The sequence below is a fragment of the Symphalangus syndactylus genome, chromosome 3, assembly GCF_028878055.3.
Source record: "Symphalangus syndactylus isolate Jambi chromosome 3, NHGRI_mSymSyn1-v2.1_pri, whole genome shotgun sequence".
Classification (NCBI taxonomy): Eukaryota; Metazoa; Chordata; class Mammalia; order Primates; family Hylobatidae; genus Symphalangus; species Symphalangus syndactylus.
The window spans coordinates 24,088,287-24,109,440 of record NC_072425.2 but is presented as its reverse complement, the minus strand read 5'-3'; the positions used below and the strand labels follow the sequence as shown (position 1 = coordinate 24,109,440).

The 21,154-nt window shown below is 43.8% G+C and overlaps 1 protein-coding gene across 3 annotated transcripts in view; it reads right to left on the bottom strand.

Annotated features, from left to right (window-relative positions):
• Positions 1–19,054, bottom strand: part of PSMD5 (proteasome 26S subunit, non-ATPase 5) — a 35,369-nt gene extending 16,315 nt beyond the window's left edge. The window contains exons 1-6 of one of the 3 annotated variants that reach the window (XM_055271288.2): positions 18,371–19,054; positions 8,712–8,856; positions 7,242–7,355; positions 6,727–6,855; positions 4,499–4,608; positions 2,170–2,312 (exon numbers count right to left, since the gene is read on the bottom strand). In XM_055271288.2, coding sequence (XP_055127263.1) covers positions 2,170–2,312; positions 4,499–4,608; positions 6,727–6,855; positions 7,242–7,355; positions 8,712–8,856; positions 18,371–18,543 — 814 coding nt within the window. In that variant the 5' untranslated portion in view covers positions 18,544–19,054. The remainder of the gene's footprint in view (positions 1–2,169; positions 2,313–4,498; positions 4,609–6,726; positions 6,856–7,241; positions 7,356–8,711; positions 8,857–18,370) is intronic. The other 2 variants (XM_055271291.2, XM_055271290.2) reach the window with 2 other exon arrangements.
• Between the last annotated feature and the right edge of the window lie 2,100 nt (positions 19,055–21,154).

Genomic DNA, 21,154 nt, shown 5'->3' with positions numbered 1-21,154 from the left:
CTTTTTGTCTTTGATGATGGTGATGTACAGATGGGTTTTTGGTGTGGATGTCCCTTCTGTTTGTTAGTTTTCCTTCTACCAGACAGGACCCTCAGCTGCAGGTCTGTTGGAGTTTACTAGAGGTCCACTCCCGACCCTGTTTGGCTGGGTGTCAGCAGCGGTGGCTGCAGAACAGTGGATTTTCGTGAGACCACAAATTCAGCTGTCTGATAGTTCCTCTGAAAGTTTTGTCTCAGAGGAGTACCCGGCTGAATGAGGTGTCAGTCTGTCCCTACTGGGGGGGTGCCTCCCAGTTAGGCTGCTCAGGGGTGAGGGACCCACTTTAGGAGGCAGTCTGTCCGTTCTCAGATCTCCAGCTGCATGCTGGGAGAACCACTATTCTCTTCAAAGCTGTCAGTCAGACAGAGACATTTAAGTCTGTGGAGGTTCTTGCTGAGTTTTTGTTTGTCTGTGCCCTGCCCCCAGAGGTGGAGCCTACAGAGGCAGGCAGGCCTCCTTGAGCTGTGGTGGGCTCCACCCAGTTCGAGCTTCCTGGCTGCTTTGTTTACCTAAGCAAGCCTGGGCAATGGCGGGCGCCCCTCCCCCAGCCTCGCTGCCGCCTTGCAGCGTGATCTCAGACTGCTGTGCTAGCAATCAGCGAGACTCCGTGGGCATAGGACCCTCCGAGCCAGGTGCGGGACACAATCTCCTAGTGTGCCGTTTTCCAGGCCCGTTGGAAAAGCGCAGTATTAGGATGGGACTGACCCGATATTCCAGGTGCCGTCTGTTTCCCCTTTCTTTGACTAGGAAAGGGAACTCCCTGACCCCTTGCGCTTCCCGAGTGAGGCAATGCCTCGCCCTGCTTCAGCTCGCGCACAGTGCGCTTCACCGACTGTCCTGCACCCACTGTTAGGCACTCCCTAGTGAGATGAAACCGGTACCTCAAGTAGAAATGCAGAAATCACCCGTCTTCTGTGTCGCTGGGGCTGGGAGCTGGAGACTGGAGCTGTTCCTATTCGGCCATCTTGGCTCCACCCCCCTTCATCAGTTTTTATAGTTCTCAGTATACAGATCTTTCACCTCCTTAAATTTATTCATATTTAATTTTTTTGAATGCTATAGTAAATGGGAATGTATCTTTGATTACTTTTTCAGAGTTCACTGTTAGTGTATAGAAATGCTATGGATTTTTATGCACTGATTTTGTATCCTGCAGCTTTATTTAGTCATTCTAACAGTTTTTTGGTGGAATCTTTATGCTATATATTAATAAAACATTACATCATTGGCAAACAGGGAAATTTTCACTTCTTTCTTTCAGATTTGGATGCCTTTTATTTACTTATCTTGCCTAATTGCTCTGGCTATAACGTCTTGTACTTTGTTGAATAGCAGTGGTAATTGTGGGCATCCTTGTCCTGATTTTTTTTTTTTTTTTCTTTTTTGAGACTGAGTCTCACTCTGTCGCCCAGGCTGGAGTGCAGTGGCGCAATCTTGGCTCACTGCAATCTCCACCTCCCAGGTTCAAGGGATTCTCCTGCCTCAGCCTCCTGAGTAGCTGGGACTACCGGCACCCACCACCATGCCTGGCTAATTTTTTGTATTTTTAGTAGAGACAGGGTTTCACTGTGTTAGCCAGGATGGTCTCGATCTCCTGACCTTGTGATCCGCCTGCCTTGGCCTCCCAGAGTGTTGGGATTACAGGCATGAGCCACTGCGCCCGGCCTTGTTCCTGATCTTAGAAGAATGCTTTCAACTTTTCACCACTGAGTATGTTAGCTGTGGGTTTGTCATACATGGCCTTTATTGTGTTGAGATAGATTCCTTCTATACTTAATTTAAGAGTTTTTATCATAAAAAAGCTCAAATTTGTCAAATGCTTTTCCCGCATTACTTGGTTTCTGTCTTTATTCTGTTAACATAGTATATCTTATTTATTGATTTGTGTATCCTGAACCCTCCCTGCATCCATAGGATAAATCCCACTTCATCAGGGTGGATGACCCTTCTAATGTGCTGTTGAATTTGAATTTGGTGGCTCTAGATATCTTCTAAACAAAATCAGCTTGTTAAGGAAATCAGCTCTAAAGGAAAACAATCCCTGTCCACTCCCAACCCCAACCCCCTGCTGTCAGAGAGAACTCAGAAATAAAACATGCACCATCATTTCCATAGGCATCAGTTTCTTACCTGGCAGATAGAAGCTAGAGAAAGGGTCTGAATCTGCCCCAACAATTATATTAGAAATTTGGTCAATTACTCCTTCTTGAGCAAGATACTGTCGTCCATGATGAGTATATGCCAGTGATGTCACCATTTCTATACACGTGGCTCTAAAATGTCAGAAGGACAAAAACAAGGAGATTTTGCACAGGATTTGCATAGTTTATAAATTGCTCTCATATAGGTTATCTTATTTAATTCTTCCCATCACATTTGAAAGGTCAATAATCTTGGCTCCTCTTTTCACATGAAGCCCTAAGGCCTAGAAAGTTGCAGTGACTTATCTGTAATCACATTGTTATTACAGGCAGAGTTTAGATTTAAATCTTGACCTTCTGATTTGAAGTCCATTATTGTTTCCACTATAACCTAGCTGCTTCCTAAAATATTTTCTAAATTTGTGTTTTATTTTCAAATATCATATACAAAAGTAATGAGAATACAATAAGCCCCCATATACACATAACCTGATTTTATGGTTATGAAGATTTTGCTTTACTTATTTCATCTCTTTTCCCTACTTTTTGCTGAACTATTTTAAAGCAAATCCTAGTCACCCTGCCATTTACCCCTGCATACTTTAGTATGCATCTCTACAAAACACGTTTCCTCACACAATTATAATGCCACTGCCACATATTAAGAAATTAACAATAATTCTTTGGTATCATCTCATATCCAACCATGATCAAAGAAAATAACTAAAAAATTTATTTAGTTGGTAGTTGATCCTAAAGTGTTCTGACTGACCATTTACAGGTTTTTTTTTCTATGTCACAAAATTTGATACAATGCTAAAAAATAATTAACAAAATTGTCTCATTAGGTTGAGACACTCAAATGCACTGAAGCAATGTAACTAGTGACTGATTTACTCATATGGGTTTAATAAATTCAGCCATGTTTAAAGAACACAGGACAATCAGAAAATCATTTAAGATAAGAAAAATCAAAACCTATATACACAAAGATAACTATAATGCTATCGTAACAGCAAAATACTTGAAGCAAACCAACTGTACAACAGTGAGGAGGTATTAGTAAACTGTGGAATATCAACAAAGGAACACTTGGCAGATATTAAAGGGGATTTAGGGAATAGTGGGTGGAAGAGACTGGAATTAACATTTCTTTGAGAACCTGTGTCAGCCATTGTACTGCTTTCTATAGTCAATTAGCTTAATTCTTAACAATATCTTTTTATTTTTTTTGAGATGGAGTTTTGCTCTTGTTGCCCAGGCTGGAGTGCAATGGCACGATCTTGGCTCCCTGCAATCTTTACCTCCTGGGTTTAAGCAATTCTCTTGTCTCAGCCTTCCCAGTAGCTGGGATTACGGGCACCCGCCACCATGCCCGGCTAATTTTTTGTATTTTTTTAGTAGAGACAGGGTTTCACCACATTGGCCAGGCTGGTCCTGAATTCCTGACCTCAGGTAATCCATCCGCCTCGGCCTCCCAAAGTGCTGGGATTACAGGCTGTGAGCTACTGCACCTGGCACAATATCTTTTTTAGTTACTGTTCTGTCTGAGAGATGAGGAAACTGAGATGTAGAAAGCTTATAATAATCTGTCCAAGGCCAAACAGCTAATAAATAGTAGAGAGGCATGCAAGCCCAGTCTTCCTCATTTTGAAAAGCTCATATTCTTTTTTTTTTTTTTGAGACAGAGTCTTGTTCTGTTGCCCAGGCTGGAGTAGAGTGGTGCAACCTCCACCTCCCAGGTTCAAGCAATTCTCCTGCCTCAGCCTCCCAAGTAGCTGGGACTACAGGCACACGCCACCATGCCCGGCTAATTTTTGCATTTTTAGTAGGGACAGGGTTTCACTATGTTGGCCAGGCTAGTCTTGAACTCCTGACCTCATGATTCGCCCGCCTCGGCCTCCCAAATTGCTGGGATTATAGGCGTGAGCCATTGCACCCGGTCTAGTGCATGTTTCTTCTATTATGCCACAGTGTTGCTATTTAACAATGCCAAAATAAATGCATATGATGAAATATTAGTAATTCAAAATGGCAGTTATCATGTGATTGCAACTTTTTAAGAGCACACAGGCCTAGGGACAGGGAACAGAGTCACTTGAAAGTAGCTGAATTGTCATGTGGGACTTTGCCAAGTTCCAGTATGTTGTCACGATGTACCTTGAGCAATTTTCTAAAGGTCCCTCCTTCAGGACACACATCAGTCATGAGATTGCAACCTGGGCAAAGTCTCTAATAGAGAAAATCACAGATGTCCCAAGGTTGTTCCCCAGCCCTTCAAAAGAGGACATTTCACTTTAAGAACTCAGTCAACACACCTGACCAACACATCCTCACCAGTCAGCTCTCTCAGGAGCTGGGTTACCAATCCACTTGTGGTACAGTAGTTTAAAGATTCTGGCGACACAGAAGAAATCTCTACAATTAGCTGAAATAAAAAAAAAAAAAAAGAAAAAAAGAGAAAGGTCAAAACAGCCCTATGCCTGATAGATCTCATTTTAAGTTAAACGTAGGACTAGGTACTTTTTATAAATGAGTTTTAAAAAATCCATTATTTGTCTCTTTAAGTAGAAAAACTTCAGTGAACATGTAAGAAATTACTTTGGCACAGATTATTATTTTTGAGACAGAGTCTCACTCTGTCACCTAGGCTGGAGTGCAGTGGTGTGATCTCAGCTCACTGCAACCTCCGCCTCTTGGGTTTAAGCGATTCTCGTGCCTCAGCCTCCTGAGTAGCTGGGATTACAGGCACGCACCACCACACCTGGCTAATTTTTTTGTATTTTCAGTAGCGATGGGGTTTTGCCATGTTGGCCAGGCTTGTCTTGAACTCCCCGCCTCAAGTGATCTGCCTGCCCTGGCCTCCTGAAGTGTTGAGATTACAGGCATGAACCACCATGCCCAGCCACCTTGGCACAGAAATGTTCCATTATATCTGGGTGTATCAGCACTTTCCCGCCCAAGCAATCATCAATCAGGGTAGAAAAGCCTGAATCAACCACAACAAATGGATTATTAAACCATTCACTCATTCAGGCATCCTGCCAGTCAGTCAGTCAGTCATTCACTTACTCATTCAGCAAGTTATGTTCTGAGGTCTTACTGACAGATATAGGAAGACACTGAAGGGTTTTAAGCAGAGAAATGACACAATCAGATTTGGACTTTTAAAAAACCATTCTGACTGCATGTGAAGATAGACTAGGGATGATAAAAATGGATGAGTGGAGACCAGTTTGGATGCAAATATAGTAGCCCAGGTGAGTGACACCAGTAAGTTAGTCTAGGGTGGTAGAAGCTGTAATAATGAAGAGAAATGCAGGGGTTTAAATAAAATCAACACAATATGATGACTGAATGGATATGTGGCAGGGAAAACAGGCCTCAGAATGAGCCAAGATCTAATACCCAACTAAGCAGACTGTGAGACAGGGCCAGTTTGTTGCTCTTGTTTTTTATTAGGGGGATAGGGTGGATAAGGAAGATCAGGAATTTGATTTCAGCATGAGTTTGAGTGGCCTAGAATATACCCAAGGGGCCAAGAGTGAGTAAGCGGTTGAGCATGAAGGTTTGAGCTCAGAAGAAAGGTCTCAGTTGGAAGTTTACATCTGAGAGGCATCATCACAGATGGGAAGTGAAATCATAAGATGAGTAAAACTGCCTAGGAATGAGTAGAGTACAGTGAAAGCAGGGCTTGGAACTCTCTTTTCATGAACTCCAACAATTAAAGATTCAATGGAGGATAAAGAGCCAGGAGGCTGAGAAGAAACTGAGAGGCAAAAGGAAGAGCAGCATAGTATGGTATCATGACATGCAAAGTAAGAAAGTGTTCTGAAGAGGGAATTAGACTATAGAGGATTCTATTTCAAATATGCACCCTATTAAGTGTGTGGTCTTGGATCAATTGCTCCATCAATATGAGGTTAATGATAACAACATACAAAGTTTACTGTAAGAATTGAAGATAATATATGTGAGTATTTTAGCATAGTGCTTAGTACAAAGCTGGTACAAATAAGGGCCATTTCTTCTTATTACTACTACAAATTTTTTCAAGTCTGGTTTCAATATCTTCTCTATCATAGTAATTATACTGCACTGTAAATATATATATATGTAGAAAGGGTCTTGCTCTGTTGCCCAGGCTGGAGTGCAGTAGTGCAACCACAGCTCACTGCTGCTTCAACTTTCTGGGCTCAGTTGATCCTCCCACTTCAACCTCCTGAGTAGCTGGGACGACATGCACATACCACCATGCACAGCTAATTTTTAAAATCTTTGTAGAGATGGGGTCTCGCTATGTTGCCCAGGCTGGTCTGAAACTCCTGGCCTCAAGGGGTCCTCCTGCCCTTGCCTCCCATAGAGCTGGGCTGTAAGTATTTTTTATGACTGTCTCACATACTAGGCTGGGAATGCATCCTTATATTCCCAGCACCTACAGTAGGGCCAAACACAGATTATATACTTAATGAGCCATCTTGCTCTTCAGCATAAGCCAAACTGCATTCTGCTTTGTAAGCATGAGAAAGTGTGCTTTTTATCTTACCTCATACACCCTGTATCGAACAATGTCATTTGTTTTCATTACACTTTTCAAATCATCCAGCAGATTGCTTTCAAATAAAGCCTCCAGTCCAGCTTGGGTTAGTGATATTCTTGACAGGGATTTGATGGCCTTATAAAGAAAGAAAATATCTCTTACATCCCCAAAATACAGATTATTATCTACTTCATAAGAGTGATGTGAAAATAGTGCACGGAATGCACCTTGCCCAATGAGCATTCACTATGTTTTAGCTATTATTTATAATTGGAAAAGACGCAAGGTATCCCCCATAGAATTATGATGAATACTGTAGATATGTATATCCTAGAAAGTGAAAGGGGTTTACTAGTATTTACTTGACAACCATTTATTTTACACAATCCATATGAAGTTGTAAATTCCATTACACAAATCATCCATTCTAAACCTTCACCTCTCAATTCAGAAGGCCTTTCTTTATCTTTTGGGACGCCGATGTCTCTGCACATTTAAGTCAATGATTCTAGTAGACTCACCGCTTTTGCTACAGATAGATTCTCTCCACCAATGCAATAAACAATTTGTCTTAGTAATTCAGCATTATTTAGAATCTCAGTAACAGCATCAGAATTTTCAATAATTCTTCCAATCTGAAAGAAAAACAATCAGAAACACTCTTCTAAAGTAGGGCAACATATGGTAAACACACGATGGTCCAATTTCCTTAGTGCACAGTTATTTTAGGAGTTAGTGATCACAGCTATATATCAAGTCATTAAAAAATCAAAATGACCTAAATTCATTCAGTCAAACACACATATGGTATAGGTCACATCTTTGAAAGCAAAGAAAAAAGAAAGTGGGTAAAGAAATAAGATAACTCAGTGAGTGAAAACAATACAAACCCAGCTCTATGTTTAGCTACACTGACCTTGCACAAATTTTAGCCCCATTTCTTATCCGTAAAATGGGAACACAATATTTAATTCCAGGATAGTTATGAAGATTAAACGACACTGAATAGGCAAAGCACCTGCTACAGTGTCTGGCATATAAATGGCCAGTGAATAAACTGATATCTTCCTCCCTTCCCCCCACTTTTTTTTTTTTCTTTTGAGATGGAGTCTCGCCCTTTCACCCAGGCTGGAGTGCAGTGGCGTGATCTCGGCTCACTACAACCTCTGCCTCCTGGGTTCAAACTATTCTCCCACCTCAGCCTCCCGAGTAGCTGGGATTACAGGCACTTGCCATCATGCCTGGCTAATTTCTGTATTTGTGTAGAGACAGCACTTCACCATGTTGGCCAGGCTGGTCTTGAACTCCTGACCTCAGGTGATCCGCCCGCCTTGGCTTCCCAAAGTGCTGGGATTACGGGCGTGAGCCACCGTGCCTGGCACCCTTTTTTGCTGAATAAACACAGAAAAGGAAAAACAGTAGTTCAGTATCTACTGAGTAACTGTTTAGCTCCTAACATTTCAATAAGATAATCCTTAGCAGCAGCTCTTCACTCAAATAGCAGGATGCTTTGGTTACCAGGATGATAAGAGTTACTGTCTTAATTGTTGGTTTAGTGACCTTTACAACAGCATTTGGTTCATCCAATGTAACAGAATCTAAAATGGCAGAGACTATTTGAACACATAGGAATCTTTTTCTTTACACTAGGAGCTCCTTGAAGGAAAGTAATCGGTTTTGTTTATCTTGGTAACTCTAACAGCATATGGCACAATGCCTGGCATGTAAAAGGAACTCAGTCAGTATCCGATTAATGAATGATTTAGATGGCACTTACTGGAACTTCTTTCTTTAGCTTGTATCTCCCAGGTTACAGTTAGCTATGCACATTGGAATAGACCACACATTTCCCAGGGGGAAAGAGGGAGCAGAGGAGAGGGGAGAAGGAAGAGGGAAGGAGAGAGATACTGTGCTTTCTTCATCTTTCTGTCCCAGTACAGAACCTGGCCCAGAGCAGGTGGTCAATGTTGGTTCCTAGTAAAATTTCATACCTGTGAAAGAGTGAGGATTTTTACAGAATCATCAGGGTGAATTAGTCCCCTCTGCAGGTCAACCCTGAGGTTCCGGGCCACGTGAACTGGTTCCATAGCTTGGAGCAATCTCTCCAGAATGGATACACACAAATTAGTCTTTTCCCTGAAGGAGACATCATAAATCTTATTAGTTCATATCCTGCCCAGGTAGGAAGTAACAACCTAATAATAGCTGAAGCTTGCGTCAGCATCTCCTCCACACAGACTTCTTTTTGAAACAACAGCTTTCACTCACCTATTAAACATTTGCTAAGTACCTATTACGCGCATTGCCTGTGCTGGGGCTACAGAGAAGAATAAGATATATAGTCTTTTTTTTTTTTTTTGAGGTGGAGTCTTGCTCTGTCGCCCAGGCTGGAGTGCAATGGCCCGATCTCGGCTCACTGCAACCTCCACCTCCCAGGTTCAAGCAATTCTCCTGCCTCAGCCTCCCCAGTAGCTGGGATTACAGGGGTGCGTCACCATGCTGGGATAATTTTTGTATTTTTAGAGACGAGGTTTCACTATGTTGGCCAGGCTGGTCTCGAACTCCTGACCTCAGGTGATCCACCCGCCTTGGCCTCCCAAAATGCTGGGATTACAGGCTTGAGCCACCGCACCTGGCTTTTTTTTTTTTTTTTTTTTTTTTTTTGAGACAGAGTCTCGCTCTGTTGCCCAGGCTGGAGTACAGTGGCACGATCTCTGCTTACTGCAACCTCCCCCTCCTGGGTTCAAACAATTCTCCTGCCTCAGCCTCCCGAGTAGCTGGGACTACAGGTGCATGCCACCACACCCGGCTAACTTTTTGTATTTTTAGCAGAGACGGGGGTTTCACTGTGTTAGCCATGATGGTCTCGATCTCCTGACCTTGTGATTCTCCCACCTTAGCCTCCCAAAGTGCTGGGATTACAGGTGTGAGACACCATGCCTGGCCCAATATATTCTCTAGTCTTAAGGAGCTCAATCCAATGAAAGATATAGAAAAAAAAAAAAGGCAACTGTAATCCAGATAAATAAACGCTATAGGCTAAGACTAGAAACTATAGGAGCTTAAAAAAGAACAGAGGGTACAGGGAAGGCTTCCCAGAAGGGTAACATCTAAACTAAATTTTAAGAAAAAGTAGGAGTTATCCAGAAGAAAAGTGTTCTAGATAGAGGGAGTAGCAGCACATGAAAAGGCAGAGAGGAATAAGACATAGTGTTATACTTTCAAGGAACAGGTAGTTTGGTATCATCGGGGTCAGAATGGGAGGTGGTGAGAAGGTAAAAGGGTGAGGTGAAGGACAAGAACTGAAACTGAAAAGATGCACAGAAGCCAGATTCTAACAGGCATTTTATGTCATGCTTGGAATTTAGACTTTTTCCAGAAAATCAATGGCAGGCCATAAGTGGTCTTAAACAAAGAAGTAAAATGATGAGATCTGACTTATAGAAATCACTCTGCACCAGTGTTAGGGGAAGAATTTTCAATGACAAGGCCGTAAATGGTGAGAGGTGATGAAGGAGTAAACCAGGGGAGCAGCAGTGAGGATAGAGAAGAGGGAAGAACTATGTAAGAGAAACTGATGACTACCAGTGGTAGATACAGAAGATGTTTTCAGAACAATTTTCTTGTCTCTTAATAGACACTACAAATAAACGGGCTAATATATTGTTAGTAGTAGTATACAATTCAACTGGTACAACCTTTTGGGTAGGTAACTATGTGATACAAATGAAAAGCCTTAAAAATGAACATGCTCTTTTAATTCAGGAATTCCACTTTGTATAATTGAACCTAAGGTAGTATTAAGAATGTTTTTAAACCCAAGATAATTGAAAACATGCTATTTTCATAAAACTTGTACACAAATGTTCACAGCAGTGGAAACAATCCAAATGTCCACCAAGTGATGAAAGGATAAACATGTGTTATGTGCATATAATGAATATTATTCAGCCATAAAAAGCAATGAAGTAATGATACATTTCACAACATTAATAAACCTTTAAAATATTATGCTAAGTGAAATAAGCCAGACAAAAAAGGCTTCTTTTTCAGAATGATTCTACTTATATGAAATGTCCAGAATAGACAAATCCATATAGAAAGTAGATTCCGCTAGGCTCGGTGACTCACGCCTATAATCCCAGCACTTTGGGAGGCCGCAGCAGGTGGGTCACCTGTCAGGAGTTCAAGACCAGACTGGCCAACATGGTGAAACCCCATCTCAACTAAAAATACAAAAAAAAATAGGTGGGTGTGGTAGTGGGCGCCTGTAATCCCATCTACTTCAGGAGGCTGAGGCAGGAGAATCGCTTGAACCCAGGAGGCGGCAGTTGCAGCGAGTCGAGATAGCACCATCGCACTCCAGCCTAGATGACAAGAACGAAACCCTGTCTCAAAAAAAAAAAAAAAAAAAAAAAGAAAGTAGATTCCTGGTTGCCAGAGGCTGCAGGAAAGGGGAAGAGGAGGAATGAGGATACTTATAAGTATGGTTTTCTTTTCCTTTAAAAAAAAAATGTGATTACAGGTAAAATTTACCATTTTAACCATTCTTAAATGCACAGTTCTGTGGGAGTAAGAACATTCACTTTGTTTTCCAGCTATCACCATCGTCCATCTCCAGAACGTTTTCATCTTCCCAACCAGAAGCTCTGCATCCATTGAACACTCCCTATTCTCCCCTCCCCAAGCTCCTGGCAACCACCATTCCACTTTCTGTCTCTCTAGATTTAACTACTCTAGGTATGTAAGTAAAAACATACAACATTTGTCCTTTTGTGTCTGGTTTATTTCATTTAGTACAACGTCTTCAAAGTTCATCTGTCAGAATTTCCTTTCTAAGGCAAGATGTACAATATCCCATCATATGTATATACCCCATTTTGTTTATCCATTCATCCCTTCACAGACACTTTGGGTGCACACGTGGGTTGCATTGCTTCTGTGCCTTTTAAAATTTTAGCCAATCTAATAGTGTGCAGTAGAATCTCACTGTAATTTTAATTTGTATTTCCCTGATTAATGTTGAGTATCTTTCTACGTGCATATTTATCATTTGTATTTTTTTGGGATGGAGTCTCACTCTGTCGCCAAGGCTGGAGTGCAATGGCGTGATCTCGGCTCACTGCAACCTCCACCTCCTGGGTTCAAGTGATTCTCCTGCCTCAGCCTCCCAAGTAGCTGGGATTACAGGTGTCTGCCACCAAGCCCAGCTAATTTTTGTATTTTTAGTAGAGATGGGGTTTCACCAGGTTGGCCAGGCTGGCCTCGAACTCCTGACCTCAGGTGATCCACCTGCCTTGGCCTCCCAAAGTGCTGGGATTACGGGTGTGAGCCACTGTGCCCGGCCCCATCTGTACTTCTTGTTCAAATCTTTTGCCCATGTTTTAATTGGGTTATTTCTTTTCTTGCTATTTAGTTTTCAAAGCTCCTTACATATTCTGAATAGAAGTCTTTTATCAGATACATTCTTCACAAAGATTTTTCTCCATTTGTGACTTTTCTTTTCATTCTCTTAACTGTATGTAACCTTCGAAGAACCGATTTTTTTTTTGAGACTGAGTCTCGCTCTGTTGCCCAGGCTGGAGTGCAGTGGTGCGACCTCAGCTCACTGCAACCTCTGCCTCCTGGGTTCAAGCGATTCTCCTGCCTCAGCCTCCGGAGTAGCTGGGACTACAGGTGCCTGCCATTATGCCTGGCTAATTTTTGGTATTTTTAGTAGAGACGGGGTTTCACTGTGTTAGCCAGGATGGTCTCTATCTCCTGACCTCGTGATCTGCCCACCTTGGCCTCCCAAAGTGTGGGGATTACAGGCGTTAGCCACCACGCCTGGCCAACTTTTGTATTTTCAGTAGAGACAGGGTTTCACCATGTTGGTCAGCCTGGTCTGAAACTCCTGACCTCGTGATCTGCCCACCTCAGCCTCCCAAAGTGCTGGGATTACAGGCGTGAGCCACCACCCAGCCTGAAGAACCGAATGTTTAATTTTGATTAATTCTACTTTGTATCACTTTGTTCTTTTTTTTAAGACAGGCTCTCTCTGTCACCCAGGCTGGTGTAGTGGAGCAAGCACAGGTCACGGTAGCCTCCACCTCAGCCTCCTGAATAGCTGGGACCACAGGCATGAGCCACCACACCCAGCTCGATTTGTTCTTGTATAGATCATGCTTTTGGTATCATATTAAAGAAGTCTGTTTAACTAAAAGTCATACGTTTTTTTTTTCCTGTTTTCTTCTAGAAGTTTTGTAGTTTTAGGTTTTACATTTAGGTCTATGATCTACTCTCATACACTGCTGGTAGAAATGTAAAATACTATAACCACTTTGGAAAACAGTTTGCCAGTTGCTTAAAAAGTTAAATATACACCTACCATACCATCTAGCCATTTCATTCCTAGCTATTTACTCAAAGAGAAAAGAAAGAATATTTTTATGTGAAGACTTGTACATGAATGTTCATGGCACTGTTATTTGTAATATCTCCAAACAGAAAACAATTCAAACCTCAAATGTTCACCAACAGGGGAATGGATAAAAAACTGTAGCACATTCATACAATGGACTACCACTCAACAATAAAAAGGAATGAACTATTTATTCATGCCACATAGATAAATCTCAAAATAAATATGCTATGTGAGGGAAACCAAACAAAAGAATACATAATGTATGACTCCATTTGTATGATCCCTTCCCCCCATGTCTGGCCAAAATAAAGGGCAAGTTCATCTACAGTGAGAGAAAGCAGATCAGTGGTTGACTGGTTGAAACAGGGAGAGAGATTAGCAAGTGGTGGGAGGGAGCCTCTGGGAGTGAAAGATACATTCGCTATCTTACTTGTGGCGATGGTTTCATGGGTATATACATATGTCAAAACTTGCCAACTTGTACGTTTTATTAAGTGCAATTCATTGTATACAAATTACACCTTTGAAAGCTGTTTAAAAAAAAAGTGGTATGTTAAACTGCACAGTGCACAAATTTCAGGTCCTATGTGACCCTTCTTTGCCAATGAGCCAAAGAGTTAATGCTTAAAATTAGTCTTGTTTGATTTTCATTTTCTTTTTTTTTTTTTTTTTTTCTTTTTTTTTTTTTGAGACGGAGTCTCACTCTGCCACCCAGGCTGGAGTGCAGTGGCGCAATCTCGGCTCACTGCAAGCTCCGCCTCCCGGGTTCACGCCATTCTCCTGCCTCAGCCTCTCCGAGTAGCTGGGACTACAGGCGCCCGCCACCACGCCCGGCTAATTTTTTGTATTTTTAGTAGAGACGGGGTTTCACCGTGGTCTCGATCTCCTGACCTCGTGATCCGCCCGCCTCGGCCTCCCAAAGTGCTGGGATTACAAGTGTGAGCCACCGCGCCCGGCCGATTTTCATTTTCTAAAGCAGTACTCTTGGGACTTAAACTCTCTAAAAAAAAAAAACTGTCAAGATTCTAACTTACATCTACAAGATCAGATTGTGAACCAATACACAACAACCTATGTGGTTTAGCCAGGATAACAGCAATGTATCTGAAGACTGCCAGATACTACCCAGAGAATTATTCCCACAAATTGCAGTTGGTATCTGCTATGTATCCAGTTCTGAATTAGTCTGTCTTTAAATTTCCATTAAAATTGTTCCCTAAAGCACTGCTCCTTCATTCAGCAAACTATCTTCCCCATGGACCTGAATCCTCAAATTCTCCCTCACTTCAGTTCCTACTGCATCTCTGCTGTCAACTTGCGGTATGACTTTTGGAAGTCTCTTCATCTCTAATAGGAGAGGTTGGACAAGGTGGCCACTCTAAACTCTGTGAGTCTCATATTTAATTGGGTGTATACTGCATTATGTGCTGGGCCCTAAGAGGGATGCAGACATGAACAAAATGCGGTCACTGCCTTCAAAGAATTTACAAACTAGAAATAGACATACAGAGAACTATAACATAGGTAATAGTGTCAATTATCATTAACAGAAATTACAATAATGTCCTTTAGCAGATCTGAGGAGCAGTCATTTGCAACTGGAATAATTAAGAAAAATATTTTGGAGGAGATGGCTCTTTAGTGGGCCTAAAAGGATGGACAGAATATGGACAGACAGCAAAGTATTTCAGTTAGAAGGGCTGGTATGAGTAAAGTTAGGAAAGTGCAAGTCAGGCTTAAGGAAAAACAAGGGTGCCACATGGTAGCTGGAGCAGATGAAAAGAAGTGGAGTGGAGGAAAAAGGTGAGGCTGGAAAAGTAGGACGGAAATATACTGTAAAGGGCCCAAATGGCATTCTAAAAACTCACTACAGGCAATGGGAAACCATGGAAAAGATTAGCACCAACTGACTCGAGATGTATGCTCACTGGGGTTACAGGGTGGGAAGGAATTTGCTAGAAAAGGAATTTCAGAGGTAATGAGAAGTCGGACTAACACTACAGACCTAGCAAGAGGGAAAAAATGAGGGCTTGAATTAAAGAGGAGACAAATAAGAGATATTTCATAGGCAGACCCAAATAATGTTAACTGATAGACATCATGAATGGAGAACACTTACAGAAAAGGAAGGAATCTTAGAAGGTCAGAGCCAAGAAAGCGCTCTGAAATCATCCAGTGTTGATTCAGTGGTTCATAATCTTTTCAAGTAGTAATGTCACTTGAAAGTCTTTGGATCACAAACATTTCAAAACTCTTTTAAATGATCAAATAATCAAATACAAACTGGTTTTTTTCCCCCTTTTTCCCCAGAATCCAGGTAAGAATTATAAAATTTTTTTTAATTTTTTTTTTTTTTTAGACAGTCTTGGCTGGGCGCGGTGGCTCATGTCTGTAACCCCAGCACTTTGGGAGGCCGAGGCAGGCAAGGCAGATCACTTGAGGTCAGGAGTTCGACACCAGCCTGGCCAACATGGTGAAACTGCATCTCTACTAAAAATACAAAAAATTAGCTGGGCGTTGTGGTGGTGGCACGTGCCTGTAGTCCCAGCTACTCAGAAGGCTGAGGCAGGAGAACCGCTTCAACCTGGGAGGCAGAGGTTACAGTGAGCTTAGATCCTGCCACTGCACTCCAGCCTGGGCAACAGAGCGAGACTCCATCTCAAAAAAAAAAAAAAGGGCCTCACTCTGTCACCCAGGCTGGAGTGCAGTGGTGCAATCTTGGCTCACTGCAACCTCTGCCTCCTGGGCTCAAGGGATCCTCCCCCTCAGCCCTCAAAGTAGCTGGGACTATAGGCACGCACACCCAGTTAATTTTTTGTTTTGTTTTGTAGAGACGGGGTTTCACCATGTTGCTCAGCTGGTCTCAAACTCCAAAGCTCAAGCAATCCACCCACCTCAGCCTCCCAAAGTGTTAGGATTACACATGTGAGCCACTGCTCCCGATCTACAGTGTTTTTATTATTATTATTATATTATTATTATTTTGAGATGGAGTCTCACTCTGTTGCCAGGCTGGAGAGCAGTGGTGCAATCTTGGCTCACTGCAACCTCCGCCTCCTGGGTTCAAGTGATTCTCCTGCCTCAGCCTCCCAACTAGCTGGGACTACAGGTGTGTGCCACCGAGTCCAGCTAATTTTTGTTTTTTTTTGTTTTGAGACGGAATCTCACTCTGTTGCCCAGGCTGGAGTGCAGTGGAGCGATCTCGGCTCACCGCAACCTCTGCCTCCCAGGTTCAAGAGATTCTCCTGCTTCAGCCTCCAGAGTAGCTGGAACTACAGGCACGTGCCACCATGCCCGGCAAATTTCTGTATTTTTAGTAGAGATGGGGTTTCACTATGTTGGCCAGGTTGGTCTCGAACTCTTGACCTTGTAATCCACCCGCCTCAGCCTCCCAAAGTGCTGGGATTACAGGCGTGAGCTACTGTGCCTGGCCTAATTTTTGTATTTTTGGTAGAGACGGGGTTTCACCATGTTGGCCAGGATGGTCTCGATCTCTTGACCTGGTGATCTGCCCGCCTCAGCCTCCCAAAGTGTTGGGATTACAGGCGTGAGCCACTGCACCGGACCTACGAAGTGTTTTTAATCAAACACTATGGATGTGTAAAAAATCAAAAGTAAAAGTTGTCCTACTATTTTCAGACCCACTTCCCTATTAATAGTTTCTGGTGTAACTTTGCATATATTTGCAATGTTATACAAGTTATACATGCCTGTGGGGGTTGGGAACATTGTAATCCTTTTTAAAAATTACAGGCTAAAATTATAGATTCATATACTCTGCAATTTTCTTTTTCATTCAACAATACAGAGATTGGCTGGGTGCGGTGGCTCACGCCTGTAATCCCAGCACTTTGGGAGGCCGAGGCGGGTGCATCACGAGGTCAGTAGATCGAGCCCATCCTGGCTAACACGGTGAAATCCCGTCTCTACTGAAAATACAAAAAATTAGCCGGGCGTGGTGGTGGGCGCCTGTAGTCCCAGGTACTCGGGAGGCTGAGGCAGGAGAATGGTGTGAACCAGGGAGGCGGAGGTTGCAGTGAGCCGAGATCGCGCCACTGCACTCCAACCTGGGCGACAGAGCGAGACTCGTGTCAAAACAAACAAACAAAACAAAACAAAAAAACAACACAGAGATCTTTCCATGTCCACATACATATATATATACATCTACCTCAATATCTTAAATAACTGCATAGTGTTACAGAGTAATAGCGCTATTTGGAATCCTCTGTTAACGGATATTTTTTCTAGTGTTCTGGTGCCACACACGGTATGTTATATTCTTGCATATAATGTTGCAGGGTCCTCCAGTTGCCCCTTTCTTTCTGTGTCCTGATGGAAAATCAGAGTGCCTTGATTGCTCTCTGACCTAGCCAGCGGCAGGTTTCCCTAGCAGGCTTGACAATAAACCAGGGGTCTTGAACATTCACAGGCCTGATAAAGGTACCTAGGTTGTTGCCCAAAACACTGGAAGAAACTGGCCTCAACCCTGAGCCAAATTCCTTTAAACTCTCATCTGAACTCCATACCCTGACCCCCTCGCTGCGGACATACCCAGGAACACCTTTCTCCCGGTGTCGGTCTTGACAATTTCTGCAGCCCTCTGCCGGTTTGCCCCTAAACGCTTTTGGACTGATCGCCTTGGCATTCAGTGCTTCTTTTTCTGTCATCCCAACCAGCCACATGTCGGGAAGGTTTGAAGCACTCCCTTGTGGGAACTCTCTTGCCGGTGCTTTTGGGGCGATTCCAGCCTCGGGTTCGAAAGAACAAAATAACTGCACATTTTGTGCGCGTATACTCGCATTAAATTTTTTTTAACAAGAATGACTGGATGAAAAGGCATGTGAATTTAAAATGCTGATGGTTCTTGCCACATTGCCAGGATAGGATCCTTTTAGAAGGGGAAACAAATCAAGAACCTGTACAAAGAGATGTGGAATGCATGCTCCTTGTAAGTGGACAGCTTTGCTTTCCTCCTTTAACTTCTATTTGAAAGAGAAGGCAGTGCCTCACTGCTCAGAGGCAGCGAGGCCAGGCGACGGGAGAAAACACCCTGGGGCACTCTCAGAGGCTGAACCTGAACCCCGTCTCCTGCCTCTGAAACCAGGATCCTTCCTTCTCTGCAAATTTCGGCTACTTTCCACCTCCCCTATGATTGGGAAAAGCGTTGTTCTTGCCCTCAACCACTCTCGTGTCCATATTTAGAGGTGCCCCTTTCCTCGGCTCAAGCCCCCGAGGTCCTCTCACCTATGGTTCTCATTAAGAAGGGAGAAGAGCGGGCCGAGGCGCATCTCCCCCGCTTGCTCGCGAAGCTCGTTGAGCGGCACTGCCTGCAGCACGGAGTGAAGCGCGCGTAGCTCCTCCAGCGGCGCTTCCAGCCTCGCTACCTCCCTCAGCAGCGACAAAGCCTGGGCTGCCATGTTGCGCCCCCCGACGCAGGGGCTGGCCTAGCGGCCCAGTTCCCGGGGCGCTTCCCTGAACCTCGCGAGATCTGCTGATGACAGCCTCCTTGTCCCTGAAATGGCTGTGGGGCTGCCAAGCCTCGCGAGAAGCCTCCTTTAGGGCCGTGTCAACTGTAGCCAGTGGTTGCGGCTCCCTCAGTCTGGCGTCATCTAGGGCGCTGCTCAGGGGATTGCGGAGGCCAGTTTTCCAGTAGGCTTACGTGTTTACCGCGTAGGGCAAAGCCTTGCCAAATTCCCGGCCAGCGGAGCGGCGAAGGTGGGGACTCACGGGAAGTTAAACAGCCTCGTCGGCGTCCTCGCGGCTCCAAAACCAGGCTCTAGGAAGCGGCGACCGCAGCCGTTATGGAGGCCACCGCGGCTACGGCCGCAGCTGAGGCCTCCCCAGGTGGAGCGGAGGCCTGGAGGGGAATCTTGATCCTGGGCCAGCCACCTGTCAAGAGGAGGCGGAGCGTCGTGCCTCTTGAAGACTGGATGAATATTCTCCAGGAGCCTGACGAAGGCGTGAGTAATAGAGACGTGCGCCGCCTTGTTGGTGTTGATCAGTCCACCAAGGAGAAGCAGCTGGGCGCGGTGGCCGTACCTGTATTCCCAGCGCTTTGGGAGGCCGCGGCGGGAGGATCGCTTGAGCCCAGGAGTTCGAGACCAGCCTGGGCAACATAGTGAGAAACCCGTCTCTACCAAAAAGAAAAAAAAAAAAAAAAGGAAAAAAATTAGTGCAGTGTGGTGGCACGCACCTGTAGTCCCAGCTACTCGGGAGGCTGAAGCGGGAGGCTCCCCTAAGCCTGGGAGGTCGAGGCTGCAGTGAGCAGTGATTGTGCCACTGCACTCCAGCCTGGGCGACAGAGCAAGACCCTGCTTTCCTCTCTCGTCCCCCACTCCCCCCAGAAAACCAAGAAAGACCAGCGTGGAGAGTTGGTCGCCCATCTGCTCCAAGCTGCTGTGTATTCCCCTGTAATGTAAACATCGTGAAGGTGGAGACCCAGTTAACCTTTTAGGTGGAAGGCCAGATGACAGAGGGTGACATCTGACCCGGAAGGCCATCTGCAACCAGGCCAAATACATATACAGGGAACCAATGGGAAACATCTGGGGAGGACAACCCGAATAAGTATCATGCGAGCAAGGGATGGTTTGAGAACTTTAAAAATCGCTGCTGTTTTGCAACATACGAAGTTGATGGGGAGGAAGGACCCTTAAATGCTGAGTGGGCATGGAGTATTCCAAGCAACTGGAGAGAGGCTGTGTGCCTCAACAGGTCTTCAACGCCAAGGAGATGACCCATCTTTTGCAGTGCGTGCCTTCCTACTTTTGGGGCAAAAGACAAAAATCTAGAAAGCTTAGAGGAAGCTAAGGACAGGATTTCGCTCATTTTTTTGTAGCAGTGCCTCAGGTGACAAAATAATAAAACCACTGCTGCTTTACAAAGACTCTAATCCCCCACTTGTCTTTTAGAGATAAATGCCTTCCTGTTTTCTTGTGATCACACCCAGAATCACCACTGCCACTTTTTGGATTAGTTTTATAATTTTTTTATCCATCAAGTCTGAAGTCATTTAACAAAAAAAATCTGGAAATCAGAGTGTTGCTAACTGTGGACAGAGGTCCCAATCACCCAGATTCATTATTCTTTGTTCATTCTAATATTGACATTGTGTTTCTCCCTCAGGAAGGCCCTAGCTTTCTTCAGCCCTTGGGTCAGGGTATAACTGAAGCATTTGGGAGGTATTACACCAAGCATATGTTTGACCACTTTGCTGACTGTATTGAAAAAAACCCTCGCCTTACTCTGAAAGAAACATGGCAACAATACAATATTGCCAATGCTTTGGTGGTGATAAAAGAGGTGATGGGTGATATAAAATCAGCCACTCTTAAGCTTGCTGGAAACTGTGAGAGGATGTGTGAATGATGCATATTTCCCTAGAGCTAATGAAGAAGTTAAAAAAATCTTGTGTCTGCAAAACAGGTGGGTTTAAGATTCATTGATATTAGGGAAAGTGAAATTAATGAGCTACTGAAGTTTCAGTCTTTGGTCGTAACTGAGAGTCTATGTCCATAAGAAGAAGTCTTTGCAGAGGAAATTGAATGCTGTCTGATGCTAGACCTCAGACCTCATTGATGCTACAATTCATATGGATCCTTTCCTGGATTGAAGCTTGACTTTTAAAAGGTTTCAGTAAATTGCTTATACCTATGAAGAGATGCAAAAGAACCTTCAAAATAAAGCAAAGGACTTGAAGAAAGAGAAGGAAGACATGAAAAAGAGGATGTCATTTAGGTGAAGGTGATGGATACAGAATCTGAGTCTGAGGGGAAATCTGAATCAGGATCCGATAAGGAGCAGGAGAAGATGGAGGATAAGCTGCCAGAAGAAAAGCCTGGATCCTGTGGCATGGCACTCAGAGTCTTGTTATGTCTGAAGAAACTGTCCAAGCCATTAATGTGAAATTGAACCTTTGGAATGTAACCTTCGAAGTGAATCTGGAGAGAGTAGAGGTACCTGAGTTGAAGGACAAAGAGGTTCCAGAGGCCATCCTTCCCTTGATACCCCAACATCACTTTCATAACT